The sequence below is a fragment of the Scyliorhinus canicula genome, chromosome 6 (genome assembly GCF_902713615.1).
Source record: "Scyliorhinus canicula chromosome 6, sScyCan1.1, whole genome shotgun sequence".
NCBI lineage: Eukaryota > Metazoa > Chordata > Chondrichthyes > Carcharhiniformes > Scyliorhinidae > Scyliorhinus > Scyliorhinus canicula.
In genome coordinates this window covers 215,901,666-215,926,621 of record NC_052151.1, presented here as the reverse complement: position 1 = coordinate 215,926,621, position 24,956 = coordinate 215,901,666, and the positions used below count along the sequence as shown (strand labels likewise).

Sequence of the window (24,956 nt, the reverse complement as noted above, 5' to 3'; positions counted from 1 at the left end):
GGGGGTGAGTGTGGAGCTGTGCCCGATAGTGGCGGTCTTCGTGGTTTCAGACCAGCCAGATCTATTCCTGGGGAGAAGGGCGGACGCCCTTGCCTTTGCCTCCCTGATCGCCCACCATAGAATCCTGTTTGGCTGGCAGTCAGCAGAACCGCCCAGAGCTGCAGACTGGCTGTCCGACCTCTCGGAATCTCTCCAAATGGAGGAAATCAAATTCGCCATCCGAGGGTCAGACGACGGCTTCCACAGAACGTGGGAGCCATTCATGCAATTCTTCCGGGACCTGTTTGTGGCCAACGTACAAGAGGAAGAATAGTCGGGTGGCCAAGAATCAGGGGGAAATGGACGGGAATCGGGGGAAGGTAGCCGTGTTGGGGGGGGGGGGGAGGGCTACGGGTTCGTTATGGGGGTTTGATGGCTAGCTAAGGCCCAAAACCAAACTGTAAATAAATGCCTATAAACATGTGCCTCGGCCATATTGGGGAATGTAAAATATGTATGCCGGGGGCGGCTACAGTTGTTATTATGAAGATGCTTACCTGTAAATATACATGTTAATTATTGCGTGTTTTTTTTTCTCTCTCTAATAATTTGTAATTTGTTGGATATAAAATATGAAAACTCAATAAAAAACATTTTTTAAAAAATCGTTGGTACTATCATTGGCATTTTGAAGTTAATGAACCGTTTGAGAATAAGCAAAGGTTAAACTATACCAACCATGATCCACTTGCAATTGTCGGAAAATCTAAAGCTCTGAACACACTATTGTTCCGTTGGAGTTTATTATCGACTATTCGTTGCAAAATTGTACATATTCCTGGCATGGACAATATTATTATTGTGAATGCATTGTCGCAGATTTAAATGTAGATCAGTGACAAATATAAGAGTCGGAGAATCTTAGGTAATGGGAAATGAAGGGCGAAAGGAGAATATGTTTTGGTTTGTGTCACGTACGTTGGTTTGAAACGTGTGTGCAATGACATTTCATCCCTCTCAGGGGGAGGTGTGTTCTAGTCCTTCCCGATCATTTCATTTGCTCCTATTTATTTTATTTTATCTTTATGTTTTTGGTCCATGGATCAGTAATTGAGATATAGATTTTAAGTCATGCAGAGGAAGTCGAGAACTCAGGTTTGATTTTTGTGAAAGGAGGATTCAGATGTTTCGTCATCCAGTAGGTTGGAGGGAGGTGTATAAGTTGGTTAACTGACAGACAATGGCTTGGCCAGGTCCTGTATTCTGCCTGACAACAGTCAGTGATGTGTTCCTTCCAGGTGTTTTCGTTCGGACAGAACATGCCAGAAGTGTACGGCCCGCTCGGAAAAAAATGAGCTGTGCTCTCCCTGTCTGCAACCGGTTGCCTACTGCCTCCATGAGTCTTCAGTGAAGATCATGAAGGGGCAAAATAGTGCCCAACCGCATGCCTAGACGAGAAAGAATCTAACTAGAGAATGTCCACCCGAATCAAAAGTCCTTGTCCCTGTATTTTATTGTTTTCCCCATTCATCAATCCTTTTCGTCTGTGCTCTTGATCAGCGTGCGCAGAGAGACTGAAGTTAGAAAATGCTGGGTTGGGGGCATGGTGACGCAATGGTGAGCACTGCTATTTCATCGCGACAAGGCATGGGTTCAATCCGGCCCCAGGTCACTGTCCGTGTGGAGTTTGCACATTCTCCCGTGTCTTCACGGGTCTCAATCCATAACCTAAAAATGTGCAGGGTAGGTGAATTGGCCACACTAAATTCTATGATTCTAAGTATTGCCCTTTAGTTGACAATAAATGAATTGGGCACTTTAAATTTATAAAAATAAATGAAGAGAAAGGGGGAGGGTATCAGACAATAGTATCCATTGGATTATTTGCCTCCTTAATTATAATTACTCTTAATAATAACAGGTTACTCGTGGGCACATTTTACAAACCTGGTGACTAAAATGGATTCACCTCAACCAAGCCGTGGGTATTAATACAAAATCTAGTTTCCCCTGTTTTACGACTTTGGTCGTTTGGGGCTAGAATTGAACATGGACTATCCCAAGGTCTGGTGACACCATGGACTTAGGAGTTTTTTCAAATCATTTTATCACGTGTAGTGATTGAGCTGAATCGGGAACTGAGGTCTTAATTGAAGTCACTAGATTACTTTACATTATGCTGATTGAGATTTCTCCAACTGTATTTTTCCACTGCGAGCCTTTATCATACCTATCTGGCCTGCTTAACTATTGGCTATTTTTTTCCCAATCTGTGCTTATACAAAGACCAAACTAAAAATATAATTGCAGGGAAGGTTCACCCTGTTTGAATGTGGTATGGCGCTGAGGCAATTATATGTTTTCTTTTTCTGAAATGCTGCACAAATAAGGTAGTTTTACTGACTAGTCTCCGGTAACAGGAACCTTTCTCCTGCATGTTATTAATACATTTGGCCAAATTTAGGTTTGCTCCACACTTCAAGATTCTTTTTTCTTCCTCCACAATTCAATTGTTACAATCTCACCTCAATTTTAATTTGAATGCAACGATGATAGTTATGCCATCCCTAAACAGCTAATTTATGAAATATGTGGAGTTGCCGGCGTTGAACTGGGGTGGCCACAGTAAGAAGTCTTACAACACCAAGTTAAAGTCCTTCTGAAATTCCAAATATACCACATCGACTGGCTCCCCCTTGTCAACTGTACTAGGCACAACTTCAAAGAATGCAGCCGATTTTCAAGCATGATATCCCGTTCATAAATCCATGCTGACTCTGACTGATCCTGCCACTGTTTCCTAAATGTTCTGCTATAAAGTCCCTCCTAATAAATTCCTGAATTTTCCTGATATTAGTCTTTTTCGTTGGTAATTCCGTTTTCTCTCGACGTCCTTTTTTGAATATTGGAGTGATATTAGCTACCCTCAAATCTGTAGGGTCTGTTCCAGAGTCTATAGAATCCCGGAAGATCACCAATGCATCCATTATTTCCAGGGCCAACTCCTTAAGCACTTTGGGATGCAGATTATCAGGCCCTGTGGATTTATCCACCTTCAGTCCCATTAATTTTTCCAGCACCATTTCTCTACTATACTACTCCGCCTCAGTTCTTCCCTCTCACTAAACCTTTCAATCTCCATAATTTCTGGTTTGTGTCCTCTTTTGTGAAGACAGAACCAATGTATGTGTTCAATTGCTCTGCCATTTACTTGACCCTTGTTATACATTCCACAGGTTCTGTCTGTAGGGTGCTTATATTTCTTTTTAATAATCTATTTATCTTCACATATCTATAGAAACTCTTCGTGTCAGTCGTTATGTTCCCTGCAAGCTTACTTTCGTACTGTATTTTTCCCTTCATAATCAATCCCTTGGTTCTTCTTTGCTGCAGCATCACTGCAGCACAGCGGTCTATATATAACACCCACTAATGGCATTTCTCAACTCTACCCATATGGACTCCATATTGTCAGAACTAATATCATTCCTAAATACTGAATACCCTGGGACATTCATACCTGGTCACCAGCCATGTCTCCGTAATCCAAATTATATTGTACCCATTCATATATATCTGCGCGATTAGTTCATACACTTTATTGCAATTGTTCCATGCATTCATGCACAGAGCCTTTACGTTAGTCTTTTTAACATTGTTTGCAAGCCCAGGCCAGATGGTGATGGGTTAATGCAATGCGACATGAAAGACAACGTATAAAAGTTGCAAAAGGCAATTTATAAAAATCCGACCATAGTGCAGTTGGTTGGGTGAAACTTGACTGAATTGGTTGAAGAAAAGTGCAAATTTCATTTGGTGGAAATTTACAGCGCACTGCATATCGGTTATATCTGAGTAAATAAATTGTAATATCGTGCAGAATGTAAAGCTCGCTAACGGTGCATTGTCAGCTGTTTTGTGACTTTCTCCAGGCTACAAAAAGTATACAGTGTTTTGTCAGCTACAGTTCCTTGTCGTAAGTGAATATCGAATAGACAGCAACCGAGTTGCGTCGCAAATTATTCAAACAAGAATTTGTACAGATTCAATTTTGTATTTTAACGTAAGTCCCAATAAAAGTAGAAAAACAAGAAAATACGAAATTATGAGGATTACATCTGCTCATAGAACGCAAAAACAAAATCTAAATTCTGGATATGCCCTCACATCACGAGGACCAGCATTCATCAGAAATGCATGAGACTTTTGACATTTGAAATAATCAACCAATAATCGCCGGCTAAGTTGCTGCAAGGTAATGATTCATATTTCATAACCTTGCCCGAATCAATTGCGTCTAATTTGATTTCGACGCTGGTGCAAAACCTGAGGGAATCACTTCACCGCCATTTATACAAATCGGCATTCAATTGCACGGATTGCGACTTCATATGACGCAGCGCTTAATGCAGGCAATGGGCCTAATAACCACTCAATATTTAAGATGCTGTCCAAGATTAATTTCGTCCCAGGTTAGCTACATTAAACAAATCAGCAGGGTGACAGGGTAAATCCTCAACCTGCATTGCGGGTCAAATCTAATGTCGTTTGTACTGTCTGATATTGGGGTACATTGATATCAATAGAATCATAGATAAGGATTACAGGTTCCCGCTCTTTTTTGCACTTACATAGAATAAGAATTTACTATTTGTACCACTACAAATATTGGAAGGAATATTTGAATGTGCATCATCAGTTCTTGTTTGTGACTTTAAGTAGCAAGAAATAAACAGCAATGCTTCGTACAGTCAGGTGAAACATGTTTAACAGCTAATTATTTGGAGAGAAAACAGCTAAGTGTTTGTAAATTAAGAATTAGATTCAAGAATACATTTTCAAATTGATAATAGGTTCATATTAAACAATGTATCGGAATAAAAGAAACATCTGTGTTAATAATAAAATGTATTTATATTTCCTTCGCAGAATTGGATTACGACATTGTGTGACGTTCTGTCGAACCCAGATAAGGATCAATTTCGACATCAATATGCATGAGAGCAATACAGTCAGTTTCTATATCTCTGTTTGCATTTTGTTGATTGGTCGATCAGAGCTGCTGTAATAGATTTAAACATTGAAAATTATTAAACTTAGCATGGACGAAATCAGCAAAGGAAGACCATGTTTAACCAGCCCTCGGGTATTCCATGGTGACCAGCGCAAACCCGAGCAACAAAGCTGCATCCTGTGATCAGGCAAGTGATAGCATCTTGGACTCAACATTGAGTTCAAGAACTTGCAACTATGAAATTTGTTCTCTCATCTGGGCGCCTTATTTATTGTATCCTTTGTCCCGATGGAACGACTGATGCACCATAAGGCTATCTGTCACATTTTATTTCGTATTGCTTTTACTGAGCACTGATCTTGGTTCTCCATTAACATATTTTGTGACCCAACCTGCATTCTACGATTAGAAATTGCTTTAGTCCTGAATGCTACCATTATCACTCCTGTTTTTATGTTTCATTGACATATTTGCCAATCTCTACTTAGCACCGACATATTAATGGCCACCTATTATGTCCCACCTTCTCCACACTCCTCTTCCACAATATGATTTGGCACATTTTTATCCCTGTTCACCTCTGAGGAAGAGTCACACGGGCCTGAAATTTTATTTATGTTTCTCTCCTTACATCCTGCCAGATCTGCTGAGTCTATCCAATATGTTCTATTTTTAATATACGTGCATTGAGTGGCAATGCAGGAAGAAAAACACTGGAGGAAAAATAGGACATTGTCGGATATTATGAAAAAATTAGAAAATAATTTGCTCTGGTCAGAAGAGAAGAAAAGTAAGTGAAGGGGAAAGAGATAGTAGCTTGAAAAATAAGACGGAAGAACGCAAAGAAGAATAAAAAGAATAAGTGGAATACAATGAAGATGAATAATTATTAGAGGTAGAAGACAAAGGAAAAGAAGACGAAAGAAAGGAAGTAGGGGAGAAGACGAAGAGAAAATAAGTACATAATGATGAAGAAGAGAAATCAGAAGGGGAAGAATAGGACGACAGGGAAGTGGAGATGTTGCAGAAGCTCAAGCATGATCGTGTTGGAAGGTACGGCAGTCACAACGCACCATAGAGTCTACTCTGGCTCGTCTTTCGTGTGCGTTTTTGTATTTTTGCATTTCATAAGCAGCCAACCTGTAGATCTCAATGTGTTGCTTAATCAGCAATTAGAGTGAACTTGCGGTGACAGTCATGGAGTAAGAGTTCACACATTTGGTAGCTCCGGCTCGTGACGGACCATTTGGTAATTTTCTCCCGATTTTGTTCTGAACTATTGCGAGAAATAGGTGGAGAGTGAGACAATGAGGAGAAATATCCCATCAGTAGATGGAAACGTGGACCAGAAGTGGTTGTATAAGAAGAATTCATCGAGAAAAGAAGGCGAGTGGAGAACCTGCAGCATGGGAAAGCAAGGCGGAGGGGCAAGGTCCCGGTTTGGTGGCACAGTGGTCAACTGTACAGCTGGTGGAGTTCATTCCGGAGAGCTTCGCCAAGCAAAAGAAGGAAAGGTTAGACGATGAAGGCAACAATCGATCGGGTGGAACAGGGATTGGACGCTCAAGGACTGGCGACGCAGAAGGTGAAGGAAAAGGTGGCCGAGCGCCATTCGCATTTAGCCGCGTTGGAAGCGGAGGTGGGGTTGATGAGGCACCACCAGAAAAGGCTGCAGGAGAAGGTGGAGGACCTGGAGAAAAGGTCCCAGAGACAGAACCTGAGGATCGTTGGCCTCCTAGAGGCCAGCGAGGGATTGGGTGCAAGGGCATATGTGGCAAGTATGCTGGAAAGGTTCATGGAGTATGGGGCATTTACTCGACCCCTGGAAGTAGACAGAGTGACAGAGCGCTTGCGAGGAAGCCGTGAGTGAATGAACCGCCGATGACAATGGTGATTTTACAGTGGGCCAAGCAGACACTGAGCAGCCAGTGGAAGAACTGTGAGCTGCGCATCTACCAGGACCTAGGTGCGGAACTGGCCAAGAGACGAGCTGGATTCATTAGGGTGAAATCGGCCCTCTTCAAGAAGGGGGTGAGGCTTAGAATGTTATATCCAGCGTGCTTGTGGGTCACCTATGAGGGTCAAATACATTACTTTGAATCGCCGGAGGAGGTGATGGATGTTGTCAAAGATAAAAGGCTGGCAAGTGTTTGAGGAGTCTGAACCTTTGGGGAGGGTATTGCTGTATCGATTCTGTAAAAGTAATTTTCGTTTGGAACTGTACATGCAGTGCTGTCTTTAACAATGTTTGGGCCGTTGCTCAGATCTGTGTTAACTTTGCTCCAGTGGGGGGAGGGTGTGGGGAACATTGTTTCTGTGTGTTTGTTGGGGACTATGATGTTTTTTAAAATATGTTCGAGTGGGGGGAGGGGAAGGACAATAGGAGTTGGATGTCTGGCGCCATGGGTGGGGGCTACCAGGCTAGCTGGTCGGGCTAGCTCATGGAAGCGCAAAGGGGGCGAGGAGGTGATAACTTTGTTCAGGGTGTTGGGATTGTTGTGCTGTTAATAGGGGGAAGGGTTGTCGGTAGTTGCTCTGCTGACAGTGAAGGGACTGTTTCTGGGAGACAAGTGGGAGGTCTAGGAAGGTGGATGCCTGAGGGTGGGCCTCCGGAGGCGGGGAACGCGAGCTGGAGGCTGGTCTAAGAAGGATGATGGCTGATCGGCAGCGGAGGGTGGCGGGAAGCGTCCTGACTAGGCTGATCATATGGAACTTTAGAGGGCTTAATGGGCCAGCTAAGAGGGCTCGCATATTTGCACATTTGAGTGGATTGAAGGTGGACGTGGCAATGCTACAGGAGACACACATGAGGGTAATAGATCAGATCAGATTGAGTAAGGGATGGGTTGGCCAAGTATTTCATTCGGGGTTGGACTCTAAGACTAGGGGGGGTTGTGATCCTGATCGACACACGAGTGGCATTTGAGACAGGGAAAATCGTTGTGAACACGGGAGGTAGGTACATTATGGTGAGTGGGAAGCTGGAGGGGTAGCGGGTGGTGCTTGTGAATATATACACACCAAACTGCGATGATGTGGAATTTATGAAACGGGTGTTAGGGAAGATCCCAGACCTTGATTCGCAGAAGCTGATCATGGGGGAAGACTGTAATACGGTCATTGGTCTAAGATTGGACCGGTCTAGGTCAAAGATATGGAGGGTGCCAGCCACGGCGAAGGAACTAAAGGAGTTCATGGAGCAGATGGTGGCGGGGAGGTGGGGTAGACCCATGGTGGTTTGTACGGCGAAGAGTGAAGGAGTTTTCTTTTTTCTCCCATGTACACAAAGTATACTCCCGGATCGATTTGCTGATTTTGAGCAGGGCATTACTGGCGGGGGTGGCTGATACCAAGTATTCGGCGATTACTGTGTCGGATCATGCCCCACATTGGGTGGATTTATGGGTGAACAAGGAGGGCGGTCCGTGCTCACAATGGAGATTGGATGTAGGACTGTTAGCGGATGAGGGGGTATGCGGGCGGATGAGGGAGTCCATCCAGAACTATATGGAAATGAATGACAAGGGTGAAATCTCGGCAGCAACTGTTTGGGAAGCGCTGAAGGCAGTGGTTAGGGGGGGATCAAATCTCGATAGGGGCGCGTAGGGAAAAGGTGCAGCGAGCATAGATAGGCTGGTTGGGGAAACACTCCAGGTAGACAGGAGATATTCGGAGGCCCCGGAGGCAGTGTTATTGAAGGAGCGGCAGAAGCTACAGATGGAGTTTGGTCTGTTATCTACAGGGAATGCGGTTGGGCAATCGAGGAAGGCGAGGGTGGCGATGTACGAGTATGGAGAACAGGCCAACAGGATGCTTCCACGCCAGTTGAGCAAAAGGGAGGTGGCCGGGGAGATAGGAAGAGTGAAGGATAGAGGAGGGAGCACGGTCTTGAACCCAGCAGGGGTGAATAGGGTGTTAAACGAGTTTTATAGCCAGCTATATGAGTCGTAACCCCCAGCTGGGGTAGAGGAGATGAGACGGTTCCTGGGTGAGTTGAAGTTTCCAAAGGTGGAGGAAGGGTTGGTGGAGGTTTTGGGAGCCCCAATTGGGATTCAAGAAACAGCAGAGGGGCTGGGGTTATGCTGTCATACAGGCCAATCTCCCTATTAAATGTTGATGCTGAACTGTTGGCTAAAACCTTGGCCTCAAGTATAGAAGACTGTGTCCAGATGGTCATAAGGGAAGACCAGATGGGGTTTGTTGAGGGCAGGCAGCTAACTACCAATGTTAGCATGCTCTTAAATGTCATCATGATGCCCTCAGAGGGGAGGGGGATGGTGGTACTGGTTGCGAGGGATGCGGAAAAGGCCTTTGACCGGGTGGAGTGGAATTATTTGTGGGAGGTGTTAGGATGGTTCGGGTTTGGGCAGGGCTTCATTGATTGGGTTCTGCTGCTGTACCAGGCACCAGTAGTAAGTGTACAAATGAATCGGCTGATGTTGGGCTATTTTAAGCACAACTGCGGGACAAGGCAAAGACGTCCCTCTCCCTGCTGTTGTTTGCTCTGGCCATAGAGCCACTGCTGATGGTGCTAAGAGTATCTCGGCACTGGAAGGGATTGGTCCGGGGGTATTCAGGGTCTCGCTGTACACTGACGATCTGCTCCTGTATATTTCCAACCTGTCCGGGGGATGGGAGAGATTATGCGGATCATGGGGGAATTTGGCCGTTATTCGCAATATAAATTGAATATAGTGGAAAGTGAGATGTTCGCGATCCAGGCGACGTGGCAAGAGAGGAGACTGGAAGAGTGGCTGTTTAGAATGATGGGAGGGTGCTTCCACTAATTAGGAATCCAGGAGGCATGGAAATGGGAGACATTACATAAGGTAAATCTGACCCGGCTAGTAGAGCAAATTAAGGAGGACATTAAAGGTAGGACATGCTCCCGCTGTCACTGGTGGGGAGGGTGCAGACAGTAAAAATAATGTTCTGTTTGGTTTCTAGTGCCTCCCCATCTTTACCCCAAGGGCCTTTTTTACACGGGTAAAAAGGTAATTTCGGGATTTGTGTTTGCGTGTAAAGTCCCACGTGCGAAGAAAGTGTTGCTGGAGTGTAGCAAAGGGGAAGGTGGGCTGACGCTGCCAAACGTTAGCCACTATTACAGTGTGGCAAATATAGCCATGATTAGGAAGTGGGCAGTAGGGTGGGGGTGTTGGAACGAGTAGAGGCGGCATTGTGTAAGGACACATGTCTGGGTCATTGATAACGGCACATCTGCCATTCTCGCTGGCCTGATACTCCACAACTCCGGTGGTAGTTGAGGCCCTGAGAGTCTGGCGGCAGTGGAGGAGGCACATGAGAGTGGAGGGAGCATTGGTCTGGGCCCCAATTTGTAACAATCGTTGTTTTTTACCAGGAAGACTGGATGGGGGGGGGGGGGGGGGGGGGGTTTCGGAGGTGGCAGCGAGCAGGGATCGAGAGGATGGGAGATTTATTCATAGATGGGAGCGTCCCCTGTTTGGAAGATTTAGAGGAGAAATTTGAATTGCCAGCAGGAAATGAATTCAAGTATCTGCAGTTACATGATTTATTGCAAAGGCAGGTTTCGACCTTTCCACTCCTGCCACCATAGGGGATACAGGACAGGGTAGTTTATAGAACGGGGGTGGGAGAGGGGGAGGTATTGGATATCTACAAAGAACCCATGGAATCCGAGGTAACTCAGATAGAGTTGCTAGAGGGCAAATGGGAAGATGAGCTAGGGGGCGAGATAGTGGCAGGTCTGTGGGCGGATGCATTGAGCAGAGTCAATACGGCCTCATCATGTACCTGGCTCAGCCTGATACAATTTAAGATAGTTTACCGGGCACACATGACGATGGCCTGGATAAGCAAGTTTTCTGGGTAGAGGACAAGTCTGCGGGGGGGGGGGGGGGGGGGGGAGGCGAGCAGCAAATCATTTCCATGTGACTTGGGCATGCCCGAAACTTCGGGGACTCTGGCAGGGATTTGTAGATGTCATGTCCACAGTACTAGAACACGGGTGGTGCCGAGTCCAGAGGTGGCGATTTTTGGAGTGTCGGAAGATCCGGGAGTCCAGGGGGTGGGATAGGCTGGCATCTTGGCCTTTGCCTCCCTGGCAGCCCAAAGAGATGGTGCTCGCATGGAGGGACTCGAAGCCCCCGAAATCAGAGACCTGGGTTAGCAGCATGGCTGGGTTTCTCAGTCTTGAGAAAATCAAGTTCGCCAAAGAGGGTCAAGGTTAGGGTTCGTCCGGAGGTGGCAGCCATTTGACAACTTCTTCGGAGAAAATTAACTGCCAGCAGAGGCAATTTTGTTTTTAGATGGGGGTTGGGGGAGAGGGAAATTAGGCTATTTTCTCTTTGGTGTAGGAGGGAGCTGTTAGGGATGGAGATGATTTATGCACTGTTTATATTTTGATTTGCATTGCTTACTCCTGTTATTATTATTATAAAATTATAAATACCTTAATCAAATGTTTATATATTTTTTTAAATCAGCAATTAGAGAGTGTCCCGCCAGAATCTAAAATTATACTATGTAATAACAGAAACACACACAATCAATAACAATATAAAAACAAAAGGTGAAAGAAGCAGTCAAAATTTAATGGATATTAAATTATGAAAGAAGCACTCAGAATTAAACGTAGAATTAACCCTCATTGTAATAATCATATAACGTTATCATTTAGAAATTCAAAATGTTGCTCTTCTAAAGAACGAATAATAAATAATGAAGAAAAGGCATTTACCATGTTAGTATTTCAATATTTCTTTTTTGGGCGAGTTTCTTGACCTGCCGATCGGATTCACGTGAAAAGACATTCCATCTTGCCCGCACTTGCTCTGATGAATACAACTTCAAATGTTTCAGTGATCTGTTCTTGTAGAGTGTCATGCAGAGTCCCTCTATACATGCGTCTGTGAGTTTGTTGTTGGCTAACCTGTATTGCAAAGTTTAAAGAGGTAGTAAAATGACTTAGGAAGCTTTTTATTTTATTTTTTGACGGAGGCCACTCAAAGCACAGTATCTCAATAAAATAGGAATTTTAATGAATAATAAATAACATGTTTACCAATCGTAGATTAATTATTGAAACTCAAACTGAGCAGAATTTCACTTACTCAAGTGTTTCTAATTTGCAATTCGTGCTTTCCAAAATTGTAAGTAATTGTTGTACTCCTGAATCTTCTAAAGCATTATCGTTCAGTCTAAAGGCAGAAAGTTATACTTTAGAACCGGTGTAAAGAAATAATCAGCGTTCCATATTACTCTATGCCGAAAAAATGGGAAGAGAAATGTCAAATTAAACTCAACACATTTGAGATATACTATGTAATAACAGAAACCTAAACCATAAATAACAATATAAAAACAAAAGGTTAAAGAAACAGTCAAAATGTCATGGATATTAAATTATGAAAGAAGCAGCCAGGATTAAACGGAGTATTAACCCTCATTGTAGTAATCATATAATGTTATCATTTAGAAATTCAAAATGTTGCTCTTCTAAAGAACAAATAATAAATAATGATGAAATGTATGTAATGGATTTTAACAGAGGGAATATGAATAGGATAATAGAGCAAATAATGTCTAGGTATACAGGGAGCGATGAATGTATGTGCAGAAAAAAATGTGAATGTGGCAAGGAACACTGAAAGAGCAGTTTTCTTAGCATATAACATCATAGACACAACAAATCGAGGTACTGCGTATAACAGGGATTTTATCCTGGATCTTTGTCACGCTTTTGTCAGACACAACGAGCATGCTGCACAGTTTCCAGGAAAACGGTTTACGAATGACTTGATGGTCATGCAGTTGGTGTAGAGAAATTCTACTGCATGGGTTAAAGGAATTTTCGAGTTTCGTTCAAAGCTTAGTTTAGAGAGGTTATGCCTGTTCGCCTTGTTGGTTTGTGACTGAGCTAAATTTAACAGAGGTGTATGCAATTATAACAACTTTAATACAAGCATATTACTGCGGATGCTGGAATCTGAAATGAAATAGAAAATGTTGGACAACATCAACTGTTCCGACGGCATCTGTGGAGACAGAACGGAGCGAAAGGGTCGAGTCTGGATGATTCGACATCACAGGATCGACGAGGAACCATCCATACTTCAAACATTATGCACGTTGTCTCTAAATCCCATCAAAAAGTCTTGAACTGTGCACACCTTACTAATTTTGGGTGGGAACTCCCTCGGCGTGGCAATTAGCAATGGGTTGTCACTCAGTACCGAATTATCTGCACTAAAATACAAAAGCGCTTGTCTGGCTCGATCTTCATGACTCAGATCGAGTATGACTCCAGCACAAAAGAGTGACTAAGACTCAAGCGCTATATAAAAGCAGAGAAGCAAAGGAGGACATGCCAACGTTTCCGGCTTCCCTCAAGCACGTGAGCGTCAATGTCACATTGTAACTAAGAGGCGAGGGAGAAGGTGAGGGTCTAAGGAAAGTTACATCAATTTAGAGGTGCTTGGGCGTGGGTGGTTGAATAGTGTGGGGGGGGGGGGGGGAGTCAGTCACATGTTTGGTTGGACATGGGGGAGTCAGGCATCATGTGGGAATCGGACATCGGTCGGGGGCAGTCGAACATGAGGAGGAGTCAGACACCGATGACGACCGGGTGGAACGTAAGGAGTGGACGTCAGACGTCAGGGCAATAGTCGGACATGGGCAGCAGTCGTACACGAGGTGCAGCGTTGGACTGGGGCGGACATACATCAAAGGATACGGGTCGAGGTTGGTCGGACCGGTGAGCGCTGAGTCTGATTGGATGGAGGGGCAAGTCGATGGAACAGTTTTGCGAATGGGGAATAGCGTGGTGTTGTGGGCAGGTGGGGCGGGAGCCCCTTGTTGATCTGGGGCGTGTTGGGGAGAGGGGTGTATTTTCCCTCGCGAAACTCGGTCTAGGTCTTAATGCCAGTCTTCCTGAACTTAGAATTGGTTGTATTCCTTCGAACGCCTTCAGACTGACTATTGATGCAAAATTGGCAGAATGCCCCGAATTTAGCGATTTAAATCGTTTTGTCGGACGCTTCCCATTGCAGTGCGATTGCCCAGCTGAAGTTCACTTTGCCGGAGAATTACCAGTAAACCTTCTCCTGGGTGACGAATGAATTCGCCTACTCTTCTCCAAATCACGGCATTCCACGCTCCACCCACCTGGAAGGACAGGCAAGACGTTGGCCTCTGCTGCACTACGGAAACAAGTGAGCCCCTATGTTGACAGGAGCAAAATGTTCCCCTTGGTGGAGTGGATCATCATTCAAGCTGAGGGGCAGGAAGATTAGACAGGATGCAAGTGAAAACATTTTTAGCAAGACGTTGTTGGGAGATTAGAATTCGCTGGTGAAGAGGTGGTGGAGACAGAGACCCAAATAACATATAAGAAGTATTCAGATGTGCAGTTGTGATCTCAGGGCACACACGGCTAAGGGCCGTGCTGGACAATATGACTACAATGCTGAGGTGGTTGTTTTTGTCCCACGGCGTGTATAGGACGAAGGGCCTTTTATGTGCCTTTTATGTGCTCTATGATTGCATCACTCCATGACTCTACACTGCGCTATTTACTCGGACGGGTCTAATTAACCGGATTTGGTGAGGCGTAAATGCACGACCTTATGATTCAGAGGTGAGAGCCTTACAACTGAGCTAAAGCTGACATCGTATCAGTGTAACTTAGGAGAGAAATCTAATTTACAACCAAAACCTCCACGCCTCCAAACTGACACACGAACGTACTCAAATTCGCAGCATGATGAAATTCGTGCAAAAAAGAGCAGATGCACATTGGAACGGAAGTAATTTAGTTTCATGAAATATTACGAGATTTGAAAGAAGTTTCCGGGAGTACAGTGAAACTTCAACAACGAATTCTCAAGGAGAACTAAGAGAGGTTTGAAATAATCATTCAGGGTATGAATAATGTTTAACTAGAAAAACAGAGAAATTAGAAAATATATGACATAAGTTGTTGCATAACAAACCATGGTACAGGAAGGCTACTGGTCTCTGTATAACGGCGAAAACTATTAAAAAAGCTGTGTAATTTCCCTCTTCCTCATTCCCCATTCACCTGGGCTGAGCATGATTTGCATGTATTTCCAATTCAATTTTGATTTTTCCTTTTGAGTTCTATTCGTTAAAATATCTCTTGAACGCATTCCAGAGCCAAGCAGAATTAGCCATTGAAGAAAAAGAAGAATATTTTCATACAGAATGTTGTTCAAACATATTAATGGTAAAATATAACGGAAGGATAGAGTGGACCCATAAGGGACCAGCAGGGTAAGCTGCTCACTGGCGCTAGAGGTTGTGGCAATGGAACTAAATTAGTATATTGCTTCTGTCTTTACCGAATTAGAAGGTGGTAGTAGTTTGGGCTAGCTAAAGATCTGCGTGTTGGGCAACCAAGCAGTATAGCCACAGATAAAGAAGAGGTGGCAGTACTCCAGGTACAGAAGTCGCCAGGCCCGAATGGGTGCATCCTAGATTGCTGAGAAAGGTAATGTAGCATAATGCGGAGCCATCGACAGAATTATTTTAGGCCTCTGAACATGGGTTGAATCCCGGGCAACTGGAGGAATTGTAAATGTGACGCCTTTATTTAAGAAAGGCGCAAACTATAACCCAGGAAACTACAGACCTGTCAGCTTGAACATCAATAGTGGGAAAACTGATGGAGGCCACAAATCGTTATGACATAAATATATACTAAGAAAAATAAGTTAATACTGGGCAGCCAACATGGTTTTGCCAAGGACCGGTGATGTCTGACAAATTTAATTGAGTTATTTGACGAGGCGACACAGGCAGAGGCTGTACTGTTGTGATGTTGTATATTTGACTTTTAGAAGGTATATGATAGGGTGTCACGTGGCAGGTTGGTTAGAAAATTTAAAATATTTTGCGTCGATGGATCCTTGGCAGAATTGGTTAATGGTTCATTAAAAGATAGAAAACAAAGGGTAGGTACAGATGGGCAATTCTCGGACTGGAGATAAGTTGAAGTGGTGGTTCCCGGTGATCCGTGTTGCTTTTACTGATGTATATACATAATATAGAGGTGGGAGTTGAGGACAAATCTCTAAATTTGTAGATGATGCTGAACGAAGGAGAATAGTGAATTGTGAGGATGACGCTGAGCGACGTCAGGGGGATATTGACAAGCTGGGCAAATGGGCAGACTCCTGATAGATGAACCCCAATGCAGCAAATTGTGAGGTAATGCATTTTGGTAGAAGACACATGGGGAGACAATCCAGGCTCCATGGTACAACTTTCAGGGGAGAACCGCAGCAGGGGGACCTCGGGGTTCAAGTGCATAATTTTCTGAAGCTGGCCAGGCAAGTTGAAATAGTTGGTAAGAAGGACGATAGGATCTTCTGGTTTATAAGTAAAGGCACAGAATATAAAGCAAGGAAGTGATGCTACACCTCTAAAAAGTCAGACAACATTTTGAGTATTGTGTTCAGTTCTGCGCAGTTTATTTAGTGTCGGATGTTAATGCGCTAGAGAGGGTCAGGAGGAGTTTTACAAAAATTATGCCAACATTGAGGAGTATTAGATACATGGAAAGTTTCGAAAAATTGGGCATGTTCTCCTTGCAGCAGAGATCAACAGGCGACATTATTGAGGTGTTCAAATTATGAACAATTTTGACAGGATAACAGTGGTTATTCTGTTTCCACTAGTTTGTATGTCAGTGATTAGGGGTCACAATTTGAGAATGGTCAGCTAGGAGTGAGATGTGGAGTTATTTCATACTCAGAGAATTCAATGCACTAATTTTAAGAAAGTCATGGGAAACTAACATCACAAAATATTTTCTGGCAATTATCAACAGCTCACTGTTGGATCCTAATGTGTACAAATCGTTAGGTGCGTCTCTTATTTAGAAATAACGATGCAATTTATTAGAGCACCTGACCTCCTATACAATGGTTAGTTAACCCATGTGCTGGCGAGATACATTCATACGAGATTTTGTTTCATTTTTTTAATAAACAATTTTACTGAGGTATTTTTGAATTGTAAACAGTTAAAGTGTACAGTAATGTGCAAATATCCACACAAAAACAGAAACATAGTGCAAAAGACACATTCTCTCTCATAAACAGTACCCGCCTATTTACCCTCCTATTGTACTCTAATCTACCCCCCCCCCCTCCCCCCGCTGACATTTAATTCCCCGCTAAGAAGTCGATGAATGGTTGCCACCTTCGGGCGAACCCTAATACGGATCCTCTCCAGCCCCAAAATTTTTTCCAGCCCCAAAAAGCTCGACAGGTCCGACAGCCACGCTTCGGTCTTCGGGGCTTTGACTCCCTCCGTGCCAGCAGTATACGTCACCAGGCTACCAGGGAGGCAAAGGCCAAGATGTCGGCCACCCTCTCCTCCTGGACCCCTGGGTCATCTGAGACCCCAAAAATTGCCACCACTGGAGTCATCACAACACTAGTTTTCAGTACCTGGGCAATGACGTCCGCAAACCCCTCCCAGTATCTCCTAAGTTTTGGACAAGACCAGAACATGTGGACGTGATTCACTGACCCTCCCGCACACCTAGCGCACTTGTCCTCCATTCCAAAGAACGGACTCATCCGGTTGACCGTCATGTGTCCCAGTGGCCGACCTTGAACTGAATCAGGCTGAGCCTAGCACACGTTGAAGTTGAATTTACCCTACTCAGGGCTTCCGACCATACACCCTCCTGCACCTCCTCGCCGAGTTCCTCCTACTTGAGCTTCAGTTCTTCTGCCTGGGACTCCTCCCCTTTCATGAGTTCTCGGTTAATATCCGAGGCTTTCCCCTCTCCTACCTCTCCCCGAGAGACTAGCTGTCCTGGAGCCCATATGGTGGGAGGCGAGGGAAGGATGGGACCTGTCTGCGTATGAAGTCACACACTTGCAAATACCGAAAGTCATTCCCTCCTACTAGTCCGAATTTCTCCTCCAAGGCCCTCATGCTCAAGAAGCGCCCCCCCCCCCCCAAAAAAACAAATTGCCCACCCTTCCAACCCCCGTCCGCCGCTATGCTTGGAACCCCCCGTCCATACTCCCAGGGGCGAATCGGTGGTTGTCGCACACTGGACCGCGAGATGAAAATCGGGAGGCACTGAAAAACAATCAGGAATCTCGGGAGGATTGTCATTTTACCGTCTGCACTCTCCCCGCCTGTGGTAGCGCGAGTGCACCCCACCTCCTGAATTAGCTCTTCAAGGCTTTTAACGCTATTTCTAACAATATTAGGAGGGAACTGAAGAACCTAGATTGGAGGAAGATGTTTGAGGGTAAACCAACATCTGACATGTGGGAGGCTTTCAAATGTCAGTTGAAAGGAATTCAGGACCGGCATGCTCCTGTGCGGAAGAGGGATAAATACGGCAAATTTTGGCAACCTTGGATAACGAGAGATATTGTAGGCCTCGTCAAAAAGAAAAAGGAGGCATTTGTCAGGTCTAGAAGGCTGGGAACAGACGAAGCCTGTGTGGAATATAAGGAAAGCAGGAAGGAACTTAAACAAGGAGTCAGGAGGGCTAGAATGGGTCACAAAAAGGCACTGGCAAATAGGGTTAAGGAAAATCCCAAGGCTTTGTACACATACATAAAAAGCAAGAGGATAGACAGGGAAAGTGCTGGCCCACAGAAGGATAGGCAAGGGAATCTATGTGTGGAGCCAGAGGAAATGGGCGGGGTACGAAATGAATACTTTGCATCAGTATTCACCAAAGAGAAGGAATTGGTTTATGTTGAGTCTGGAGAATGGTGTGTAGATATTCTGGTTCACATCGAGGTCCAAAAAGACGAGGTGTTGGGCGCCTTGAAAAATATTAAGGTAGATAAGCGCCCAGGGCCGGATGGGATCTACCCAGCATACTGAAAGAGGCTACAGAGGAAATTGCTGAGGCCTTGACATAAATCTTTAAATTCTCACTCTCTTCAGGTGATGTACGGGAGGACTGGAGAATAGCCAATTTTGTTCCTTTGTTTAAGAAGGGTAGCAAGGATAATCCAGGCTGGTGAGCCTTACGTCAGTGGTAGGGAAATTACGGGAGAATTCTTCGAGGCAGGATCTACTCCCATTTGCAAGCAAATTGACGTATTAGTGAGAGGCAGCATGGTTTTGTGAAAGGGAGCTCATGTCTCACTAACTTGACAGAGTTTTTCGAAGAGGTCACAACGATGACTGATGCAGGTAGGGCAGTGGATGTTGTCTGTATGGACTTCAGTAAAGCCTTTGACAAGGTCCCTCAGATGGACTGGTACAAAAGTTGAAGTCACACGGGATCAGGGGTGAGCTGGCAAGGTGGATACAGAACTGGCTCGGTCTTAGAAGGCAGAGAGTAGCAATGGAAGGGTGCTTTTCTAATTGGAGGGGTGTGACTTGTAGTGTTCCACAGGGATCAGTGCTGAGAGCTTTGTTGTTCGTAGTATATATAAATGATTTGGAGGAAAATATAACTGGTCTGATTGGTAAGTTTGAAGATGGCACAAAGGTTGGTGGAATTATGGATAGCGATGAGGACTGTCAGAGGATACAGCAGGAATTAGATCGTTTGGAGACTTGGGCGGAGAGATGGCAGATGGAGTTTCATCCGGACAAATGTGAGGTCATGCATTTTGGAAGGTCTAATGCAGATAGGGAATATACAATGAATGGTAGAGCCCTCAACAGTATTGAAAGTCAGAGAGATCTAGGTGTACAGGTCCACAGGTCACTGAAAGGGGCAACACAGGTGGAGACGGTAATCAATAAGGGACACAGCATGCTTACCTTCATTGGCCGGGGCATTAAGTATAAGAATTGACAAGTCATGTTGCTGCTGTGCAGAACCTTAGTTAGACCTCCTTGGAGTATAGTGTTCAATTCTGGTTGCCACACTACCAGAAGGATGTGGAGGTTTTAGAGAGGGTGCAGAGGAGATTTACCAGGATGTTGCCTGGTATGAGGGCATTAGCTATGAGGAGTGGTTGAATAAACTCGGTTTCTTCTCACTGGAATGACGGAGGTTGAGGGGCGACCTAATAGAGAGCTACAAAATTATGAGGAGCATAGACAGAGTGGATAGTCAGAGGCTTTTCCCAGGGTAGAGGGGTCAATTACTAGGGGGCATAGGTTTAATGTGCGAGGGGCAAGGTTTAGAGGAGAGGTACGAAGCAAGTTTTTTACACAGAGGCGAGTGGGTGCCTGGAACTTGCTGCTGGAGGAGGTGTTGAAACCACGGACGATAGTGACGTTTAAGGGGCATCTTGACAAATACATGAATAGGATGGGAATAGAGGGATACAGACCCAGGAAGCGTAGAAGATTTTAGTTTAGACGTGCAGCATGGTTGGCACGGGCTTGGAGGACCGAAGGGCCTGTTCCTGTGCTGTACTTTTCTTTGCTCTTTGTTCTTTGTTCTTTGTACTTTGTGCTTTGTCCTTTGTTCATTTGTTCCACCACTCTCGTCAAATTTAGCTTTTGCAGCCTACCCAGGTCTCATGCCACCTGCATCCCTAAGTATCGGAAACTTTCTCTGACCATCCTAAATGGTAGCCCCTTCAACCTCTTCTCCCGGCCTCTCGCCTGCACTATAAACATTTCACTCTTCGTCACGTTCAGTTTGTACCCCGAAAACCAGCCACAATCTCTGAATATTACTAGTATATTGTCCATCCCAGCCAGCGTGTCTGATACGTACAGGAGCTGGTCGTCCACGTACAGTGACACCCTTTTTTCCACCCCTCCCCTAATCATTGCCTTCCAACCCCTATCAGCTCTCAGAACAATCGCCAGGGGTTTTATGGCCAGTGCAAACAGCAACGAGGAGAGTGGACATCCCTGCCTGGTCCCCCGGTGTCCTCTATAATACTCTGATGTTGTCCTATTCGTCCTCATGCTAGCTTTTGGGACCTGGTACAATATTCTCACCCAGTCAACTAAGCCCTTCCCGAACCAAAACCGTCCGAATACCTCCCACAAATAGTCCCACTCCACCCACTCAAAGGCCTTCTCGGCATCCATTGCCACCACTGCCTCTACCTTCTGCCTTCCAGGGGCATCATGATCACGTTGAGTAGTCTTATCAAGTTGGCTACCAGCTTTCTGCCTTTAACAGACCCTGTTTGGTCTTCCCGGATCACTTCCGGGACACAGTCCTCAATTCAAAGCACCAAGACCTTAGCCAGGAGCCTGGCGTCGATGTTGATCAGGGAGATTGGTGTGTATGCCCCACACGCTTCCGATCTTTATCCCGTTTTAATATCAGCAAGATGTTCGCCTGTGACATCGTGAGGGGTAGCATCCCTCTGTCCCTTGTCTCGTTAAATGTCATACTCAGCACCGGCCCCTGTATCTCCGAGAACATTTTGTAGAACTCCACTGGGTATCTATCTGGCCACGGGGATTTACAAGACTGCATGGCATTCAAGTCCCCAAGCACTTCTTCATCTCTAATCAGGGCCCTCAGTCCGTCTACTAGCCCCCTGTCCACTTTTGGGAAAGTCAGTCCATCGAAGAAGCAGTACATCTCCTCCGGCTCCCCAGAGGGTTCAGAGGTATAGAGCTTACTGTAAAACTCCCGAAACACCTTGTGCAGTCCTGATGGGTCATCCACTCTGTTCCCCATACCATTCACGACCCTGCCTATTTATCTGGCCTCCTCCTTCATCCTGAGTTGCTGCGTAAGCGTTCTACTAGCTTCTCCCCATGCTCATAGACCACACCCTTTGCCTTCCTGAGTTGTTCCATGCTTTACTTGTGGACAACACTCCCAGCTCAGCCTGCAGTCTCCGTCTATCCCTAAGTCGGTTGTCCCTCGGGGCCTCTGCATATTCCCTTTCTGTCCGGTGGATCTCCTTGACCAGTCTGTCTATTTCCGTTCTGTCCGTTCTATCTCTGTGGGCCCGAATTGAAATCAGCTCCCCCCTTACCACCGCCTTCAGTGCCTCCCACGCTGCTGAGATTTCCTCTGCCATTAATCTTCAGGAAGCCCTGCATGCACTTCCGCAGTCTCTCGCACACACCCCTCCTCCGCTAGCAATCCTACATCTAACCTCCATTGCGGGCGCTGGTAGCTCCCTTTGAAGACCTGCAGGTCAACCCAGTATGGGGCATGATCCGAGATGCTGATCGCCAGGGACTCCGTATTTTTTACCCGCCTACACAGTCCCTGCTCATGATGAATAAAATCGATTCCAGAGTATATTTTATTGAAATGCAAGTAGAACGAATATTCCTTCCCAGTCGGCCATCTGGCTCTCCGTGGGTCTTACCAGCCCCCCCCCCCCCCCCCATCTCCTCCATGAACCCCCTCAGTTCCCGTGCCATTGCTGGGAGCCTACTCGTTCTGGAGCATGACCTGTCCAGTCTGGGATCGAGGACCGTTGAAGTCCCCACCCATAAATTGATTGCGTGAATCTAAGACTGTGATTTCCCCCTGGAACCTTTTAATGAAGTCAGCGTCGTCCCAAATTGGAGCATACACATTCACCAGGACTACCCTCATCCCTCAAACATACCACGGACCATAAGAAATCTTCCACCTCCATCTGCAATTGTGCCCTCCGCCTCAAATTTAACCCGTTTATTGATATGATTGCCACCCCGCTGGACTTTGAGTCCAAGCCTGAGTGGAAGACCTGGCTAATCCAGCCCTTCCTTAGTCATGTCCGGTCAGTCACTTTCAGATGTGTCTTCTGCAGCATGATTGCATTCGCCTTTAGAGCCTGCAAATGCGCGAACAGACGCGCCCTCTTGACCAGCCCGTTTAGTCTTGACATTCCAGGTGAACATCTTGGTTGGAGGGCACCTGCCTCCCCCCACCTTGCCGATCAACCATCTCGCTTCTTGGGCCCCTCAGCCCATGTGCCGTACCCCTCCCAGTTCGCCTCCTGGCAGTTCCCACCCGCCGACCTCCGCTCTGTTACCTATTTTAGATCCCTCCCATGTCAGCAGAATAACACCAACTTCCCCCCTCCCCCCTAGCAACAACACCCTCTGTAACACAACCCCTGCCATATACTGGCTGCACGCATCTCCCCCCCCTCCCTTGACTAGCTTCCCGTTAGCCCGGTGATTCATCCCTCCGGCCCCCACTTGTCTCACTCCCATTGTTCCCCCGAACTCATCCCCCCCATCCATACCCGTTCCCCCAATGTGTCCTCCTCGAGCAGTCTCTCTGCAGTAAGGGTGATCAAACAAAAAACAAGAGCAATCAAACAAAGACCCGAGACCGCTCCAGCTGTAATGCTGTTCCAGTTGTGTAAACAGACGAGTGATACCGATCACCCCTTTCTGCGCATTAATAATAAAAAAGCACCGCAACACAGTTCCCCCATCACCCCCTACATCTAATAACATTGCATCACGGCCAAATTTCTGTTACGTTGGAAGCTCAAAAACAAAAAAAAAGGGGCACCCCCCCCCCCATCGCCCATTGTACCCAAAGGCAGCGGAAACGGGAAAAAAGAAATTCCAAAATACCTGCGAAGCAGCAAAACATTGAAAGTCAGTCCAAGAACAATAGAAGTCCCACAAACAATAATACTCAGACTCTGACTTGAGCACCTGGGCCCTCAGGGGTTGTTTAGCTCACAGGGCTAATCGCTGGCTTTGAAAGCAGACTAAGGTAAGCCAGCAGCACAGTTCGATTCCCATAACAGCCTCCCCGAACAGGTGCTGGAAAGTGGCGACTAGGGGCTTTTCACCGTAACTTCATTTGAAGCCTACTCATGACAATAAGCGGTTTTCATTTTTCATTTCAGCATCAGTCCTTGATCCTTTGCGAACTTCATCGCCTCATCAGAGTCCATAAAGTAATAGTGCCGGCTTTGGAGCGTGACCCAAAGCCGCACCGGGAAAAGCAGACTGAACATCACGTGCTCTTTAAACAAAAGCTCTTTAATTCTCTTAAACGCTTCTCGCCTCCTGGCCACCTCACGACTCAGGTCTTGATAGCTGCGCAGGATATTGTTGTTCTATGTACAGCTCTTTGTGCTCTTTGCCCACTGAAGGACCCGCTCCTTGTCAGTGAACCTGCGGAACCTGACCACCACTGGTGGGTGGGGGGTGGGGGTGGGGGGGGGGGGGGGGGGAGGGGGCAGTCACAGCTGCCTCATTTGCCCTCTGAGTGTCCCATCCAGCTCCAGCGGTCGCGGGAAGGAGCCAGCCCCCATTAGCTACTGCAACAGGTCTGCCACAAACGTTGTGTCATCCACTGCTTCGGCCCCCTCTCTGAGTCCAATAATTCTCAAATTTAGTCTGCGGGCTTTTTTCCAGGTTTTCAAGTCTGTCAAGCAGCCTTCTCTGTCGCTCCTTCAACCCCCCTATTTCTATTGCAGCGATCGTCTGTGAGTCCGCCTGTTGGTCCACCACTTGCTCCAGCTCCTTAACCTTTTTGTCCTGGGCCTTTAACCTTTGGTTCACTTGCTCCACCACTTTCTGAAGCAGTTCTAAGTTATCCCACTTCATAGCTTCAAAACTTTCTTTTATGACCTGCAGCATATTGTCCACCGCTGCATGGATCGTCTGGTCCGTGGTCGGTACTTGGTGCTGGGTCAGCTCCCACACCACTTTGTCTCTGCCCCTTCTTTTCCTGCTTTCGCTGCTTTTTGCTCTTCTTTGTTTCCATACAGCTGCGCACAATTCAATCAGCAACTTTGTGGCCGTCTTTTGTAGCGCTCAAAATTTCCGCAAAGTCGGGAATCCAGGTCTAAAAAGCCAGCCAGAGTGAGAGCCACCGATTGTGCGACTCACTCCCTCATAGCCACCACTGGAAATCCTGTTTTATTTCTTTCTGACTAACATATTTACCTGAGCTTTATTTGAGCGATATAACGGGCAGCTTCGCTTGGACCCCGACAGACCTAAAGACCCTCGTTAAGGTAACCTGCTAGTATTAAATCCTTAAAGCCTTGCCATGGCTTTGCAACTCCTCCGGGAATATGGTCTATGGAATTTCATACACCGCCTCTCCTAAAATCTCAGGATTGAT

The 24,956-nt window shown here is 45.8% G+C and overlaps 1 protein-coding gene across 11 annotated transcripts in view; it reads right to left on the bottom strand.

Moving 5' to 3' along the window:
* Window positions 1-4,017: 4,017 nt before the first annotated feature.
* Window positions 4,018-24,956, bottom strand: part of LOC119967870 (NACHT, LRR and PYD domains-containing protein 3-like) — an 85,932-nt gene continuing 64,993 nt past the window's right edge. For 10 of the 11 annotated variants that reach the window (XM_038800942.1, XM_038800940.1, XM_038800941.1 and 7 more), the window contains 3 exons: window positions 12,085-12,171; window positions 11,712-11,903; window positions 4,018-5,041 (listed from right to left, as the gene is read on the bottom strand). In XM_038800942.1, the coding sequence (XP_038656870.1) occupies window positions 4,999-5,041; window positions 11,712-11,903; window positions 12,085-12,171 (322 nt within the window). In that variant the 3' untranslated portion in view covers window positions 4,018-4,998. The remainder of the gene's footprint in view (window positions 5,042-11,711; window positions 11,904-12,084; window positions 12,172-24,956) is intronic. The other variant, XM_038800949.1, reaches the window with a different exon arrangement.